Source organism: Squalius cephalus (assembly GCF_949319135.1).
Source record: "Squalius cephalus genome assembly, chromosome: 10".
Taxonomy (NCBI): Eukaryota; Metazoa; Chordata; class Actinopteri; order Cypriniformes; family Leuciscidae; genus Squalius; species Squalius cephalus.
Genome location: NC_137131.1, coordinates 38,684,729 through 38,703,366, shown reverse-complemented (window position 1 = coordinate 38,703,366; position 18,638 = coordinate 38,684,729). Strand labels below are relative to the sequence as shown.

Here is an 18,638-nt window from a genome sequence, read left to right as displayed (position 1 = left end):
CTTAAAACTGGTAAAACTACATGGTTTTACCTCATAAGCAATTTCTCATTCCATGAGTTCTATCAAATCTCTGAATCTGACAACCAGGGTCACAAGTCCCTCAAAGGACATCACTTGTCCTTTCCCAGGACATCATTTGTGATAAAGGAAACAGAAACGAAACGATGAAAAATGTTTTCAGGCCAGAAGTCAGGCCAGTTTATAAATGTAAAAGATTTAAGGTGTCGTTCATGTCCACAGTAAAAACAGTATACTAGTGGAGGACCTGTGTGTGTTCGGCTAGGTATTCAATATCATATTGGTCGAGTGTTCTTCTTAAATCAGATATTTATCTTCTATACAGGCTTATATAACAGTAAGTTATACAATATTGCTGTAGATCTGCACGTACAGGGAAAGTGATACTGTTTATGTATAAACAACATACAGCAATGTTAGACATATTGTAGAAAAGGAAACAAATCAAGTGAAACTGCTCAATTCTGTAGTTTTAGTTGTAGTGTTTTATTTATTTAGTAATTTTACTGCTTCAACTAATTTCAGTTTGTTGCCAAAGCAACATTTCTCATTTTTGTTTAGTTTAAATTTATTTTCTAATATTTATATTTTATTTCAGTGTACAAAGATGTTTTTAATAGTTTTATTTTTAATGAATAATGATAAGACCTCCCTATACTTTCATTGCACTGGAGAAGAGGAGAAAATGGATAAATAAATAAAAACCTTTTGTTTAAAACATCTTTAAAATGTTTTATTGTCTTCTTGCATTGCTTTTTTACATCAACTCCACAAAACATAAAATGAATAATAGTTTTGACAAAGCACAAACTGTTGTTCCACATTTCACATTTCATTGTAAGTCATGGGTAATAGGTTCTCTATAAATATTTGATCTACTTTTCTCAATGAATGAATGAACCATCAATAAATATATATATTTTTTTACATTTTTGCTCAAAAAGATTCCAGGCAGCATGTCATTTTACAATTTTCAGTTCATGTTACAAAAATGCATGCATTTAAATCCATAATTTGCAGAGTACCTTGATATTGGTATTAACACTGTGTTTATTTGTAGGGGCGCAATTGTTATGAGCTAATAAAGGAAAAATTATCTAGAGAACTATGTTGAACATTGCAGTTCCCTTTTGAAGTGGAACTTCAACACTGCGTCTTACTGTTGATGCTATAGGTAACGCCATCACCATGACCGGTGTCTGAAGCACGAGTACATACATGCCAATTTTCATTGACAGGTCAGCGCCCGTGCATATAAAAGATGCCTGAGTTACACCTCATCACCTATTTTGTCTTCAGGAAGTTCATTAGAAAGTGCGTGCCTGTATATATATATATATATATATATATATATATATATATATACTGTATATATATATATATATATATATATATATATATATACTGTATATATATATATACAGTATTCTATACATATATACTGTATATTCCAATCCAATTCATCTCCCTCAAACTCCAACCCTCCTGATCTGTCGTAGGATAACTGGGTAAGAAGGCAAGCCACTCGTGTCCCCCCTCCGAGGAGTAAAGGGGCAGAGGAGGTGCGAGGCCAGGAGTCGTCAAGACCTCAGGGAAGGGATCGACAAAAAGTGGTCAGAAAAACAACAAGACTGATGAAAAAATTTGTTAAAAGAAAAACAGGAAGCAGAAATTGCTCCCCTGTTTTATTATTACACGCTGAAAGACGTTTTTTCAACATACTTTTTGATTTAGTTGGGATGAGCATATGTCTGAGGACATCCTGTCCCCTTCACCTGCCCCCCAAGGTGAGAGTAGTATTGGTCAGTAGCTGTGAGCAGAGGTAAATTACCTTTGGCATTTCTCTCTTGCTCCGCTCTGATATCCAAAAAGTACCTTTCTCCAACTTTCTCTCTTCCTTATTCTCCCATAGGGTCTAAAGTAGAATTGTATACTTCCCTGTGGATGATTGCTTGGTTTCCACCCTCTCCAGTTGTTAATTAGAGTTTTATGTATAGGCTAAACGCTCCCTTAAAGGGTTAGTTCACCCTTTAATGACTCACCCTCATGTCGTTCTCATGTCGTTACGTCAGCAGCGTCACTGCGGAGTCGGAGTCTCCGATACCTCCTTAGGGTTGAGGCAAGCAAAATGAAAATATGGGAGGCAGTCTGCAAGCATTCTTCCATTTCATTTACCTCCCTCCCCAACTATGGTTGGATTTGAAGTAGAAATATGCGCTCACCTTAGGGTGGGGATATAGCCATACCTACTATAGTGTGGCATTTTAATTCTCTACCTATAGCAGGTTTTGGAAGTGCCTTTACTCAAGTCAGTGTATGATCTTGGTAAAGGAGAACTGAAGTAGGTTGCATATGCATCCTATTCTCTTCTTTGCCACTCTCCCCAATCATAATTGGGTAGGGATATGTTCTCTTCCTGGGATGGGTAGCAATACTGAAGGTGGTAGCTGGGACAGAGTAGAGATGGACTGCATTTTAGAAAAACAAGTAGCAGTTCACTCTTTGTCCAGCGCCTTTCTCAGTATTTCAGTCTGATAGTACCGATTACTGAGGTTTTTAGGACCTTGCAGGCTCCCTTTGGTAGACTGCTCCCTAAGAGGCATGCCAGAGAGGCGATGTTGTATATTCCCCTGCAGGTCTGCTGGGGCTCTAGGCTGAGGCCTGTCCCGCAGAGACAGGGAGTAAGGTGCACTAGCATTTGTGCACTCTGACTTTAGGGAGTGGTGCTACTATTCAAGTCGCATAGGATGCGCCCTCGGGGTTGACAGGCTCTTGACTCCGGCCTAGGCCCGTAGAGTCATTTAGTGCTATGCCCACTCTGCTTGTACATAATCACAGCTCAGTGAGGCAGGCATTTCTTCAGCATAATTGGTATTGGTTGCCCAAAGCGTCTCAAAGCGAAGAGGATAGAGATGCTGAGTCTCGTTGCCATGCCTCAGGCTTGCCTGCACGTCTCCTTCAGACAAAATAATTTTATACGCACATGCGCTCCGTGTGTGACGTCACAGACTGCCATCTGCCAATGAATATTGGCTTGTACACATGCTTCAGACACCATTCATACTGACGTCGTTCCCTTTAAAGACAAAGCGCCTCATTCCCCTTCTCAGTTAACCGGGTTGCATATGCAACCTGAGACGTTTTAACTGGTTAGAAGTCATTTCCAATGTGTTTTTTCCTGAACCAGTGTTTTTTCGGATCCAATAATCTAAGACTAAGCTCAATGTTTCAGAGGTAAGAGTTCTTGCTGAAGAGATGTGTAGTGGCTCCAGATGGTGAGGACACTTTCTTGCTGTTTAAATGTAATCTGCTGATCATTGAGGACCGTGTGGAGTTCACTGACCGTGACACTTCTGATCTGACAGAGCCTCTTGATTTATCAGAGTGTCGCGATCTTGAGGGACGTCCAGTTCTGGAGGTGGTATTTGATGGAACATTTGACGAAGGTGATGTTTCAGACTTTGAGGAGACCTCGGATATGGCTGATATGTTGGATTTTGTAGAGAGTTCAGATATGATGGAAATATTTGCGTGAGAAGAACGCAAGGCATTGCTCTCCACAACAGGAACGCTGAGAGCTGGTGCACTGAGGACAAACATTTTAATATTAAAATATTAAAGGAATAATGTCATCTTCCCATAACTTTCCATACAATGACAATAAGCCATACCAAAACACCATAAATGAACAATTAAAGTAGCCTACTCCATATGACCTACACTCCGCGTGAAATCTGCGCACAAAGGTTTTCACAAATAAATCATGATTCAGCTTTCGTACTAAAAAGTATTTTAAATGTATGAAAAAACATAGGCATTGTTTGAGGATCTTGCTTGCTGTCTTTATAGAGCGTCATATGTTTGCTGAGAGTGAAAGGCTACAAAGGAAAGGGTGTGCGGAAAGCCCTTATTGGGTGGGTTTTATGCAAAGGACACTCATTTAAAATACACCAAAAATCATTAACATTAGAACAAGTTTAGGAACAAATTAATTTGCGAACGAATGTGTAAGGTGGAAATCTTTCGTGAGAAGTTCCCCTGTGCAATTATTAATGAATGAGACTTTTAAAGTAATATGATAACTTTTTGTAAAAACAAAAAAGGAAGTTCAATATTAACAAAAAAGTCTGCCCTCAGTTGGGTAATGTTACAAATGTCGTAAATGATGGAGTGAGGCTAAATGATGGAGTAAGGACTTTTTAATTTGAAGATGGACGCAATTGAGATACAAGAGCAAATGTCGTCCATTTCATCATGTTAATGTATCATATAGCTTTGGAATACTAATGCACAGGTCTATTTTTAATATACTTTTATGGGGTAACACTTTACAATAAAGGTACATGAATAATCATGTACTAATTCCTGAATTAAAGGAAAATTCTGTCATCATTTACTCAAGTTGTTCCAAACCTGTATAAATGTCTTTGTTCTGCTGTACACAAAGGAAGATATTTGGAAGAATGTTTGTAACAAAGCAGATATCGCCCCCCATTGACTACCATATTATTTTTTTCCTACTATGGTAGTCAATGGGGGGGGGGGGGGGTCTGCTTGGTTACAAACATTCTGAGGAATCGGTTCCCAAAAAAAGAACCAAACCGGAAACATGCACTAAGCCTAAGGTCAGGGGAACATTTGCTGGTATCAGTACAGTTCACTGTCCATGCAGACACAGGCCATGACCATACCATACCTCAACTCTCTGACTTTTTGAAAAGCCACACAACATCACTGAACTGGGCTGAATACTAGTTGTACCAGTAGATGTGTATTTGATAGGAAGTTTACGATGATAAATCATTAGCTGAATTTAGTAAATAGTAAACAGTGAATTAATTCTAATGTGCCCCCAAGTAAATTAATGACAAAATAATGCATTAACAGGAGATGAGCTGATGTCAGTGTATGGGTAGTTAATAATGAGTCAGTAATGATGATGTGCCCCTCAAAGAAATGTCATGACACAATGACGCACTTACAAATCATTAACTAAAATGTGAATAAACATACACTTAGAGTGCCATCCTTATTCCATTATACCACCAGTACAAAAACCAAAGAAAAAAATAATTTTTAGTTATTTTATGTAAATAAACATATGGACTAAAAAGAAAGCCCAAACATAAGACACACAAGGCACTTTACGTGTAAAATAGGGCGCGTCCAATGCTAATCGAACCATATACATTTAAATGACAAGAAATACAGTTAATTACTGTACATTACTCCCTGAAAAATCCCAATACAACACACATGCAAACATGTATTTAATTATTAATTCGGTTTACCAAAGCAGTCCACATTGATTAGATTAAAACGCCAGTATAGACCTCTATTCAGAGCGAGGCTGTGCCTGTGAGGGATAGACTTACCGTGCTTTCAATGGCATACGCTGTAAAAAGCTGTTTAAAGCTCCTCCTAGATCATTTATAATTTTCCACAGCTCATGTTGAGCTTTTTGTCTAGCCTACTGAAATTTCTCGGAAATATATTTTAGCAGTGTTTCATCAGCAGAACAATCCAAAAACACATTGAATAACAATACAACCCACTGAAGAGATGTCTGTCCCTCACAGTCTCTATTTTATTCCCGCTAAAAAAAAAATCAAAGATGGCGCTACTGTGAATAAGGTCTATTACCGTGGGAACACAACTAACACGCCAAGAGAATACATAGAGTGCGCCACTAATGAGTGTCCCACCAGAAACAAACCCTATCAGAAATCAGAAAATGGTTAAGATCAAATTTAATTTATCACTGGTAGTTATTAGTCTATTTCCCACGTTTGATTAGACAGATCTATGTAGTCCATGGCTAAATAATCCTGTGCCATGCCAAATATTTGTCACAAAGCTGCAGATGGCAGATTTTGATTTAACAGTTGAAATGATGACAGTAGCCTATTAAATCACGTTTAATTCAAAGTCAGAGTAGTCCTACTTCTTTTATTTTTATGGAGCCTGATTGGTTTAGTTTACCCCTAAATGTTAATTAAGTACCGTTAGCGTCAATTACCATTAGCTGTTATTAATGCATGAATCATTATGACTCCTGTCGTAGTTAAGGATCGCTCTTCATTGGTTCATGATTACCTACTCATGAGTTCATGTTAAAGTATTAATTCAGGTATTAGTACATGATTATTCATGTACCTTCACTGTAAAGTGTAAAGTGTTAACCCTTTAAGGGTGTTGTTTTGTGTTCTTGGACCTTGGCCTTGTTGTTGATGCATGAAGATTCTTCAAATTCTCCTCTTATGATGCATGAAAAAAAAACATTATATATTTAGCACTGCCAATTTGCAGCACAAGAAAGAGCTTATTTGTTGCAGCAATTTATAGTTTTCTATGTTAAATATAGATAGTTTGCACTTTACACTGGCACGTCTAAAAATATCATGGGTTTTTTATTGTTATTTTTATTATTCTGAAGTTGAACACTTAGCCTACCTGTTGTGTTTCTGAGACCAGACCTTGCGGACTGAAACTAGGAAGAAAATCCCTCCAGTTATCTGAAAAGCACATCCTGTCCATCCAAGGAACAATGGAGTTCCCAAGTCAAATCTGAAATATTACCACATTTAAAAATGATACATTAATTAAATATATTTAATAAATGAAATATACAATTCTGATTGATTGTGATTTCAGGAAACGTACAGTATAAGACTACAAGGATAGATAAAACAGGATCAGGTGCTTGATATACTTACACCAATCCATCAAATCTAGGGTTGAAAAACTCTGCAGAAACACTGTGAGCGTAAACTGCATAACCAGAGGCAGCCAGCATACCTTAGAGAACAGACTCAGTAAAACACATGCGTAAACCTAAGTTACCATAGTTCTGCTGTATTTTACAAAGAAATTTACCGCTGATTACATGACAGATGCCTCCTGTGAACACAGATCGGTTCTTCTCCTTGTCTTTTCCTCCAATGTAAGTACATTCCATCCCTACGAGACTCAGGATAAATCCCAGCATTCCGACAGCCATCCCGGACATCAGCAGAGCCCTCACGATCTGAAGGTAACCTGAACATTCAAGATCCAAAAGAACTAATTATCTATCTATCATCTATCTATCTATCTATCTATCTATCTATCTATCTATCTATCTATCTATCTATCTATCTATCTATCTATCTATCCATCCATCCATCCATCCATCCATCCATCCATCCATCCATCCATCCATCCATCCATCCATCCATCCATCCATCCATCGTAGTGGCAAAAAAGTGATGTTTTTAAAGACCCTACAAGTTTGATTAAACCATCAAAATATGAGGAAAATATTCAATATATTTAATAAAAAAAATTAAATATGAAGGAACAACCAAACACTTGGTTTCTGGTTTTTATCTGAAAAAATTATTTGGCCAAAAAAAAAAAAAAAGAGGCTACAGCTGCAGATTTTATTTGACTATCCCAAAAAAAAATGCTTCGAAAAAGTTGAACATAATCAATTATTTATGTTTCATTGGTTCTCTCTTGTTTTTGCATGTGTTCATAATTTATTTTTATGGCAGCCTGGCCAAAAATGATGTCTGCACAATTTAGCATGTTTCATGGCATTATCACAAATAAAACAATTGACTCCAAGCACAACTACACAATCCTCTTACAAAATCACAACACTCACTAATTTTTCTAGACCGGACATCACTTTTGCCCACCACTGTATCTATCTATCTGAGATTTCAGAGCACATTAAATGAATGTATTTTGTCTATTTTTTCATTATAGCCATTAATAGAATTGTACATGTAGATTCAAAGACTCTAATAATGCCCATACCTTCCACGGACCACAGCACAGGGAAGTCGTAGCAGTTGGATGTGGAAGTGGAGTCCGTGAAGCAGGCCCTCCACAGACTGGACCAGTACCAGCCCACTGATATGATGGCGCTCCCACCCTGCCCTCCGATAGAGGAGATCTTCCAGCCTTCCATGGCCATGGAGCAGGAGACAAAGATCCAGCCCAGTACCGCTAACAGGAATCCCCAGATCTGCATAGCACGGATCTTCATCTTTGCTCTGGTTCACACTCCAAGACTCCTATATCTGATCGACCTACTACCTCACACTTTGTAGCCTTTCTTAGTCCTCAACACTTTGTCACTTCCAGCATCTCTTTGCCTGTCATTTGCATTATCATGTCAGTCTGTGATCCATAAAACTGTTTCCTCATGAGGATCTCTTGCTCTAGCAGGTCAATAAACTCACTTCTGTTTTGTGCTGATGTGAATGTTTGACTCTCCATGTTCCCAGGGTCTTGTTTGTAAGTTTATGGAGGACAGAGAGAATGCTTACCTCGGTTTTCAGCTCATATTTCATAAAGGACACACTACATGCAGGCGGACAGTCATTTTAAACCCCTTACTCATCATTATCTTCATTTCTAGAAACACAGCACAGGGAAGAAGTACACTCTGAATTGAATTTAATGTTTTCACACACTTAATTGTATGTCAACTGCAATTAAAACAAAATGTATTGTAGTTTAAATGTATTCAACATGTACTTACTAAAGGTTTGGTTTGGGTTAGTTGCATGTAATTATACATACTTTATAGTTAGGTAACACTTTATTTTACAGTGTCCTTGTTACATATGTTACATGTTCTTACCATATAATAACAGTAAATTACGCATAATTACATGCAACTAACCCTCAACCAAATCCAAATCCTACCCTAACCCTATAGTAAGTACATGTAGTTGCTTAATATTACTCAGTAGGCCTACTTAAATATATAATTACACTGTAACAATTACACCTTAAAATAAAGTGTAACCAAATACCCTTATGTGGTGTTACCCTTAATTATATGTTAATGTAATTTATGTTGAAACTTATATCTGTACAAATTTGTAATGATGAAGCTATAATTTATTAAATTTAAAAAATAACTTTAAACGTAATATTGAATAACACACTTCAGTTAAAATTATAATTAAGTACCTTGCTTGTGCTTTAGTCAACACATCAAAATAAGTGCATCTCAAAAGATTATTAAAACATAATGATTTAAAATGTACTTAAACTAAATCTTTTAATTTGACATTAAGTGGATTTTAAAAGTGTACTTAAAGGGATCGTTCACCCAAAAATGAAAATTCTGTCACCATTTACTCACCCTCAAGTTGTTCCAAACCTGTATGAGTTTCTTTCTTCTGCTGAACACAACAGAAGATATTTTGAAGGATATGGGTAACCAAACAGTTGATGGACCCCATTGACTTAGTATTCCATACAATGGAAGTCAATGGGGTCCAAAAACTGTTTGGTTACCGACATTCTTCAACATATATTTGTGTTCAGCAGAAGAAACTCATACAGGTTTGGAACAACTTGAGGGTAAGTAAATTATGAAAGAATTTGTATTTTTGGGTGAACTATCCCTTTAACTGCATGTGTTAGAAAAAACAAAGTCATGAAAATGTACTCTCTTTAAGTACATTTAAGTTGCCTTTTATTTCATTAATAGATATTATCTGCAAGTCAAGTTTTTAAAAATATATACTTTTAAGATTTGAATACACTACAAGTGCACATTCAATACAATTAAGTGCACTTCTTCACAAGGCTGTGCACAGGTTAGATGATCTGTTTTTAGGTGCTGTTCAGGGTGCCGTTTTCAAAAGGGCCTTTATATTTCCACAAAATAGCCGCAGGGTTCATAACATTATTAATTTCATAAAAGTGTGTGCGTGTGTGTTCAAGAGACTTAATTAAGAGTTATTAGGTGTATGCGTGTGTGTGTGTGTTGTAATATACTGTCCCAGATTCCGGCGTTTGATGTAGCGTTCTGAACTTTGATCAGGTTTTAGAGGGGACTTGCTTGTTCTATCTCCTGCAGAATGTAAGGGACCTTCTGAGAATATAAAGATCAGTGCTTTCTTCATGGTTTAAACTAATGAAGCCAAGACTGGGATGTTGAATTACGCCTTTGTTTGCTGGAAGAGCCTCCATTATCCCGATGACTCTTTAGAAACAGCGCTTCACCTCTTACTAAGATACATTATCTTCAGTGGAAGGGCCAGTCAGAGATGTCTTTTCTTGTTAGTCTTAAACAAGACCATGATGCCCTCTGGTGGCCAGTTTTACACTCGATCACTCCTGATGAAGGTCATTGGTTGTTTATAAGAAGTATTTTTCTAAATTTGATATTTGACCAAATCTGTAAGCCTGAGTATTCAGATTTGGTGCAGATTTGTGGCACTGTGATAAAACAATGTTCTCTGAACGTTCAAAATATCCTCTTTTTTTTGGGGTGGGGGGCATTGTCCTAATATTTCATCCCACTTTGGTTTTCAATAAGCTTATTTATTATTATTATTTTTCCTTTTGATGGTAACATTTGGGAGATTCATCCAAAAATCAGTTAATCAGATTACACTGAAAAATATATATTTTAATGTTTTTTTAAAAAAAAGTCTCTTATGTTCACAAAGGCTGCATTTATTTGCTCAAAAATACAGTAAAAACAGTAATATTTTGAAATATTATTCTAATTTAAAATAACTGTTTTCTATTGAACATATACAGTGTGTATTTAAATCATGCAATTTAGTGATACAAAGCTGAATTTTCAGCATCATTACTCCAGTCTTCAGTGTTACATGATCCTTCAGAAATCATTCTAATATGCTAATAATCTAATACATTCTAAAAAAAAAAAACATTTTGGATTATTATCATTGTTAAAAAGAACAGCATTTATTTGAAATAAATCTTTTTTTCAGGTCTTTACTGTCACTTCTGATCAATTGAATGCATCCTTGCTGAATAAAAGTGTTAATTTCTTTAAAAAAATAAAATACTGACCCTAAAATACTTTAAAACTTTCTTACAAAAAGCACAGAGACACTGCACGCTTGTTTAAGGAAGAATCCGACAGAACAAGGAGACTCTGCCAACCCGCAGCAGCTCACGGAAGCTCCAGCTCTAAAAACTGGGGTCAGAGTCTCGAGTTTCCACTGATCAGGAGGTGAAGAGAGACTCCAGGACCGGCGCAATTTCCGAACTGAGACAGCATGTTCCTGTGGTCAGTGGAGCGCAGCTGTTCTCCCCGTCTTCTCTGTCATCAGTTCACCTGACTTACTTCAAAGTCCCAAGTGAAGAAATCTGCTGATTGTTTCACAATGTCATACTTGGAATCTTTCTTGAGGTTTCTAATGGGTAATATATATATATGGATTGAAAATGTATTGTCTATAGGTATATCTTAACCAAAATAGCCTCTGAAAAAGAAAAATATCTGGATTTACCCACAGGATATATATATTTATAATATATGACATTTGCCTCTGTGCAGTCTTCAAATGATGAAAGCAGCCTTATTCTCCATTCAAGGATTTGTTTGATAGTTGACTTCACACAGTGTGTATTTGTTGGCCTTGATCACTTGTTGTCATTTCCAGCTTGACTGAGGATGCTGAAATCAAACGTACGCGTTCCTCTCAAACTGCCTGCCAGAAAAGCTTTGGTCTGGAGGATCTTTCCGAGGAGTCGCAGGGTTCTTGCCCATCGCAGTGATCTTGGTTCTTTTTGATATGAAAGACGTGGCACCGTTGTAGGAGTATTCCCTGTCAGAGAGGGGAATGATTTCAAGACATCAGAACCAGTGTTGTTATTGTTAACTAAAACCAAAACTATAAAAAAAAAAATAAAAAAAAAATAAAAAACTAGTAGTAATTTGAAAAAAAGTACAAGCGGTACAAGTAAGCTGAGACACTAAAATTACTAAAACGGAAATAAAAAAACTAAACAAATTAAAGCTATATAGAAATATAATTAATAAAATAATAGCTACTTTATTATATAAATAATACAGAACAATACAGAAAAAAAATATTTGACATGTTTTACATTGCCTTAACTCATCAAAATAAGTTAAGCAATTTTCACCTTTTTTATAAGTTATACAAGATCAACTCGTTTTTAAAATCACTTTAATGTAATTTAAGTTGAAATGACTTAAACATCCAAGTTAATTGTACTTAAAATTAAGGCAGCAACTTTACATTAAAAATGTAAATAAACATGTAAAAATGTACATTACACTTCTTTTGCACAACATTCTCTCAGACCATTAGAATAAAAAAAAAAAATAGTTCTCCCAAAATACTTGTTATTTGAAATATCTATGTGCACAGAAGAAAGAAATTTCATCAAATGATAATTTTTGGGTGAAGCATTCCTATTGACAATCTGATTGATTGGTTGATTGATTGATTGATTGATTGATTGATTGATTGATTGATTGATTGATTGATTGATTGATTGATTGATTTTAAGAAACAGTTTGACACAATCTGAAGTTGTTAGTTTTTCTGATGTTTAAAGGGGTCATATAATGGTACATGCACTTTTACAAGTTGATTGTACTGAAATGTGTGTTGGCAGTGCCTGTACACAACCATCATAAAATGATAAAAATCCATCCAGTGGTTTTTTTTTTTAATCTTCTTATATGTTTCCCCCTCTCCTGAATCAAGCTGTTCGATTTTGTGACGTCACAAAATCGACGCCCCTCCCACAATGCTTGATTGACAGCAGCGTTTCAACACAGACCCGCCCTCGTGAGCGAGCTGTCAATCATAGCCCGCGCCAACCGGCGCGTTCATTGCTGATAGCTGGAGCACGGAGTAGAATGGTGTCTAAGCGATTGTGGTGTTCTGTTCTTGGGTGTAATAAGGAACACATCAGTCATTTTGATGTTCCTAAATCCGAACCGCTGAAGACGCAGTGGCTGAGTTTGTTTTCGAAGGGAATTCCCCACAATCAACATAAATGTTTTCATGTTTGCGCGAATCATTTCACCAGACTTCTTTACAAACGAGGGTCAGTAAAGCTGGTTTTGCTAAGAAGCTGCTCCTGAAAAAAGGATCGGTACGAACTATTCGTGTTCCTGCTGCACCTCTAGAAGAAGTGAGTGAGTGTAACATTTTATTAACCTTTATATTAATCTTTATATTAATCTTTGCAAATCGCTTGCTGCACGCTTCACGATGAATGCGGCTATTTTTACACTCAGGGTACATTACGGCATGTTTTCTATATATGACGATCTCAAAATAATTCATAATCCCATGTTTATAATAAACAATGCGTTATGGTTATAACCATAGACTGTAAAAAAAGATTTTATATATTTTATTATATTTTATTTAGGTTATAGAGCTGGTAAGTCCCGCCCATCCGTAAAACCCCACTGGACCTCTAGGTTGAAAAATCGTCAATGCAAGTGAATGGGAGAAAATAATTATTTTCTGATCCCGTTTGAATTGTGCCATGAATGTGAACATATGTTGTCTGTGAATTTTTTATATAATTTTTCATGTTACGAGTTTGACCGTATATTGTATGATTCTTTGGCTAGCAGTTGTGGAAAAGACATAACGAGAAAGACTACATGTCGCCTATGTGACATCACCCCATAACACATTTTCCCTCCACTTGTCAAATCACGGTGCTAATGCTGCGATAATCTATGGAGTCAGATCGAGATGCCTGTGTGTTTTGTACCCAAATGTCAACATTCAAACCAAATGGGCTGTTCTTTCTTCAGATTCGCGTCGAAAGCAGCGAAGAGTTGTAGTCCACAAAGTGCTCTCACACAAAGTCTAACCATATCAAACTTCTACCAGCTAAATTGTAGCATTCTTTACACGAAACATTATATTAAAAATTCACAGACAACATATGTTCACATTCATGGCAACATTCAAACGGGACCAGAAAATAATTATTTTCTCCCATTCACTTGCATTGACGATTTTTCAACCTAGAGGTCCAGTGGGGTTAGCGGAAGGGGCGGGACTTACCAGCTCTATAACAAACGGTGTATGCACAGAACAGAGGGGCGGGGTGAGCAAAGCTCATTATCATTTAAAGACACATGCACTCAAACGGCGTGCTGAAAACAAAGCTGTTTTTGACCAGGTAAAATGAGTGTTTTCTTACAATACTAATGAGAATTTTTAAAGTATATTACAAACTTTTAATTTAGACCCTAAAGAATCATATTAGCTTGTACAAAAATGACATTATATGACCCCTTTAAGAATATTTTTTTAAATATCATACTACAATAAAATGACTGTGAATGGATGGGCTATGTTTCAAAGAGGTGTATTTGACATGTAAACATGGACATTCATTTGTTAATATTTTAGGATGCTGACATGAAAATTCCAAATGAAATTCCTTTTAAACCCTCCTAATGCATTATAAAAACTGTATACCTTTTTCATTCCATGGGGTCTATTTGGACCCGGTGGAACGTAAGCTTGTAAAACAGTCATAACTTAATATTTTTCAACTAAAACCATACTGTATCAGTAACTTCTCATTATTGCACAAATGTTTTAGAGTTTTAAGTGTTACCATGTTTTACCATGCTTTTACTTCATTTACCCCCTTTAATTTTTTTTTTATAAATTCTTTGAAATTTACAATTTTTCAAGAACTAGCAAAAACCAGTGAGATGCAAGAAAATATATATTTTAATCAATATTTATGGGAACATGTATTTGATATATTGTTAGATGAAATTTATAATATGAGAATTACCGGGATGAACTCCATTGACTTCAGTGGATTTAATTACATTTATTTGAAACTTATTACTCATGACAGCTCAAAACTTCTAAATTTATGAAACCTACATATATATACAGTATATATATTTATTTATTTTTTAACAAAACAACATCAATATTACTCTGAAATGTTTTAACAAAATATATTAATTTTACTTGCCTACACTTTTACTTTCATATGAAAAAAATGACAATAAACAGCTTGAATCTCCTTTTCACGCTGAAATGGTTCACCAATAGGTGGCAGCAAAGTGAAATATGGACTTTTTCTTTTCCAAACCCTCTTTCCTTTTTCAAATTTAGACCATTTGGTCTATGAAATTTTGCTCTACAAACACATTAATTTGTTTGACATTTTATTTCAATTTCAGGACTATTGTGTGTGCATAAGCGAGCAATGTTTATAAACAAAATGTATTACTACAGAAGTAATTTTAGACAAATCTAGATGTAAATAGATGTAAGAAAAAAGCCACAGTTCACTCTCGGGTCAAAATGGACCCGTACTTAAAAGGCCTAAAAATTTAGTTTAAATGGTTAGATCTCTTACATTGTATGTTAAAAAATTCTGGGGGGGAAAAGTGTGTGTATTTTGACCATCTTACTTGCGGTCAAAATACACATCTTACCGTCTTCACTTACAAAACTTCATCTTCGTTCTAAAAACTATGGATTTTTTTTTCTTTTTTTTTTCTAGTCAAGACGGACCCAAATGCAATAGGAGGTTTAAATATATATATATATATATATATATATATATATATATATATATATATATATATATATATTAGGACCCCTTTAAAACAGGCGAAACAGTATACATGTGGACAATCTAAGAATCAGACCTGATAATGAATCCCTCTGACATGGAGAAGCAAAAGATAAATCCTCCAAGAATGCTGAGCACTGATCCTGCCCAGCCAATGAACAGGGCCGCCCCGAGTTCAAACCTAAATCCAAACAGGCAAAACACTGGTGCTGGTAATAGGTGACGAGAAAGGAAGAATGTTACAATGGGATGCTATTGCTTACTTCTGTTTCACAAATAAGGGGTCAAAAAACTCTGACGTGATCCGGTGTGCGTAGAGAGAACAGGCGGTCAAAGAGCAGATTCCTGCACAGAGGATGGGTGTATAGTTACAGGACACTCTCATTCTGAAAAGTGGGAATTGCAAATGCTTTAGAAAAGAAACTATGACCTATAAGGCGACATTTACCACTGAGAATAAAGTGCAGTCCACATAGACAGGTGATCCTGGCTTTGGTGGTCTCTGATCCCCCTATTTTAGTACACTTCATGCCCACTAGCGCCAGGATAGCTCCAAAAAATCCCAGGCACACAGCTGAGATCATCAGTCCACGACACACCTGGATATAAGCTGCAGGAACAGCAGAAGCAGAAGCAATATATATATATCAGGGAAGAATTTATTATACAATCACTGGGATAAACAGGAAGATTTTTTTTTTTCTGCTTGCCTGGTCGGGCCAGTAGATCAGATTTCTGCTTGCACTAACATTTTCACTGGTGCCAACACACAAAAAAAATGATATGTTATACAGTCACTGAAAATGTATCATTTAAATTTATAATTTAACATAATTATTTACTTGCCTATATTTCTGCTTATTTGGTTTTTAATACAAATTAAATCTAGTTTTATTTTTGTTAATTTTATTTCATCTGTTCTGATTATTTCATGATTATTTTTAAATCCTTTTTATGTAAAGCACAATAAATTGTGTGTATATATAATACAATAACTGTATTATTAAAATTATTGTAAATTATAAATGTATTTTAAATTATTATTCACTATTATTTATTAAAAAAAATATTTTAAGTTTTCTTTACAGAGAAAATCTACAGTAAAAGCTAAAGGTAAAAGTCATACTAAATAGGTATAAAGTCATAAATTCATAAACTTGGTCTGGAAAATGATGGAATACATCTACACGAACACTACAGATCGGTTTATTATTTTCAACCCATTCTTACTGATGCTACCAAGACTAACACAAGTCATGATGTCACTGATACTCCCAGTAATGTACACTGAAAATGGGCCTCACACCTTAGCAACCACATAGCAACATGCTAACAATCCCTCAGGGTGCGTCTCAATACACTCGTGAATCAGCATATCGTGTCCACGAATCCGGGCACTGGTAAGGACCCTGGTCCACTACTCACTGGGACAGTGATTACTCGATTTCCAGCGATATGTTACCGCTGGTATAAATCGACATCTAGCCGGACCTATATATTTTTTATTTAAAAAAATGTACGCTGTATAAACACATTGTTCTGTAACATATGTGTTCACTGGTGATTTATGCTGACATATAATAAAAAGAGGTTTGTCTTATCACGTGTCATTATATTCATTGAGTTGGCTCGCGCGTTTCGTGCTTCAGAAATGTGACATAATTTCCGGTAAGGGAACATAGATGCTCCCAGGATTTCACGGTGCATTGTGGGATTTGTTTAGGGAGCGAACGCTCTAGTGCACCGGAAGGATTTCGCGATTCAGAAAGCCCTTAAAATGGCCGATTCCCTGATCAGTGCCCTGACTAATGAACTAGATTGAGACGCACCCCCTGTATGAAGCATACAGAGATGACATGATGATCTCCCTCAACACATGTAGCATCTTTCATTAAACTCTCCAGCTAGCTGTCAATGCGGTCACATCACAAATATGCAGTGCCTCAAACAAGCCAATTATGCATTAAAAACATTCAATACATGACCTATTAAGCTTTTGCACGGCAGCCTGAGGGAACTGTGTCTGTGTGCTTTCTCCTGTTTGTGGGTGTGCCATCCAGACATAATTAAGCTAAACTGTGGTTATTATAAACACTATTTTTCTACTTGCCTTGAGATAATACTATACATTCCTGCAGGTTGTAACAGAAGTAGCGAGTCAGAAATATAAAGTTTGAGACAAGCAGATCATTTTGTGTCTCTTTTTACCTCCAGAGAGCTCAAATTACTGCATTCTTAAACTGGTGTCAGCATCATGTTAAATGCATTAAGCACAATCATAACACAATAAACTCCCTGTTTAAATGGTCAAGTGATCGGTTTGGCTTCGGTTTGTTTGTGTTGTGGAAGTTTCTGGCTAAAGCAGCATTAGGGCAATCCAACACCATGCTACTCTTTTTCCGAACAATTAGACACCTGGATCTTCTGGGAGAAGGAAAAGGGACCAATAACTCACAAACACATTCAGACCATTCATTCAGGCAAGAAATAAAAAGTCAATAAAAGTCAAGAAAAGTAAGTAATAAAGTACCATCCAGTGCGAGCATAGAAGGAAAGTCCTTGCAGTTGGAGACTCCGGTCGAATCCGTAACACACGTCTTCCAGAGATTGGACCAAAATGTTGCCGTGGTGATGACCGTCCCATCCACTGATGACACTTTCCAGTAGTCAGTTGGGATTGTGGAGGAGATCAGAATCCATCCAGATATGGTGAAAAGGAAGGCAATAATCTCGGTTCCCATATTACCCATTTCCCAATATTCTATTAAAGTTAAATGCAGAGAAGAGTCTGGTCTCAGCAGGAATCAGTTCATCCGTAAGCGGTTCTGAGTCTGGACTGAACCGTTTGTTGACGGGTCTCCCCCCAAAGCTGCTTTATATTCAGCAGGGAGGGCTCTGGCTACTAACCTTTTCAACAGCTGACCAATAGCTTTTTGTTTTCACATTAACTACCCACGACACCCACACACACTCGCATACACACACACCCACCCAAACATCACTCTGCAAGAATCATTTTAAGAGAGTCTGCAAAGATGCTGGAGGTCAGGAGGTGAGTACATAAAAGATGGGTGTTATTGGAAGGGCCTGAAAAGTCAATGCTTCCAGCGGATATTGAGGAAAAATGTTCAGATAAGGGTCTGATGTGAGAGATAGAACTTTAAAGTCTGTCATTTTGTATTTAGGATTCATTTGGACCAGCGCGAGAACAAACCTCTCGCGGAAGCTCAAACGCG

General features: G+C 36.4%; 2 protein-coding genes across 2 annotated transcripts; both read right to left on the bottom strand.

Moving 5' to 3' along the window:
• Window positions 1–2,965: 2,965 nt before the first annotated feature.
• Window positions 2,966–8,053, bottom strand: cldn10e (claudin 10e; the record flags this gene model as incomplete). The annotated part of the gene is made up of 5 exons (XM_079883441.1): window positions 2,966–3,604; window positions 6,472–6,585; window positions 6,735–6,816; window positions 6,895–7,056; window positions 7,822–8,053. 5 exons carry the CDS (start codon window positions 8,051–8,053, stop codon window positions 3,247–3,249), a joined length of 948 nt encoding a protein of 315 aa, XP_079739567.1. The 3' UTR covers window positions 2,966–3,246.
• Window positions 8,054–10,474: 2,421 nt separating this feature from the next.
• On the bottom strand, window positions 10,475–18,232 carry cldn10a (claudin 10a). Its single transcript, XM_079882732.1, has 5 exons — window positions 17,933–18,232; window positions 15,851–16,012; window positions 15,666–15,747; window positions 15,479–15,583; window positions 10,475–11,615 (listed from the first exon to the last, which is right to left on the bottom strand). The coding sequence occupies exons 1-5, from the start codon at window positions 18,150–18,152 to the stop codon at window positions 11,471–11,473; spliced, it is 714 nt and encodes a 237-aa protein (XP_079738858.1). The 5' UTR covers window positions 18,153–18,232; the 3' UTR covers window positions 10,475–11,470.
• Between the last annotated feature and the right edge of the window lie 406 nt (window positions 18,233–18,638).

What these genes read in the sequence shown, in the direction of transcription:
- cldn10a (XM_079882732.1), bottom strand. Translation starts at nt 18,152, where the DNA reads ATGGGTAATATGGGAACCGAGATTATTGCCTTCCTTTTCACCATATCT. An exon ending in CCCTTATTTGTGAAACAGAA is followed by an intron (nt 15,584 to 15,665) that starts GTAAGCAATAGC and finishes GTTTGGATTTAG; the next exon opens with GTTTGAACTCGGGGCGGCCC. An exon ending in TCAGAGGGATTCATTATCAG is followed by an intron (nt 11,616 to 15,478) that starts GTCTGATTCTTA and finishes CCTCTCTGACAG; the next exon opens with GGAATACTCCTACAACGGTG.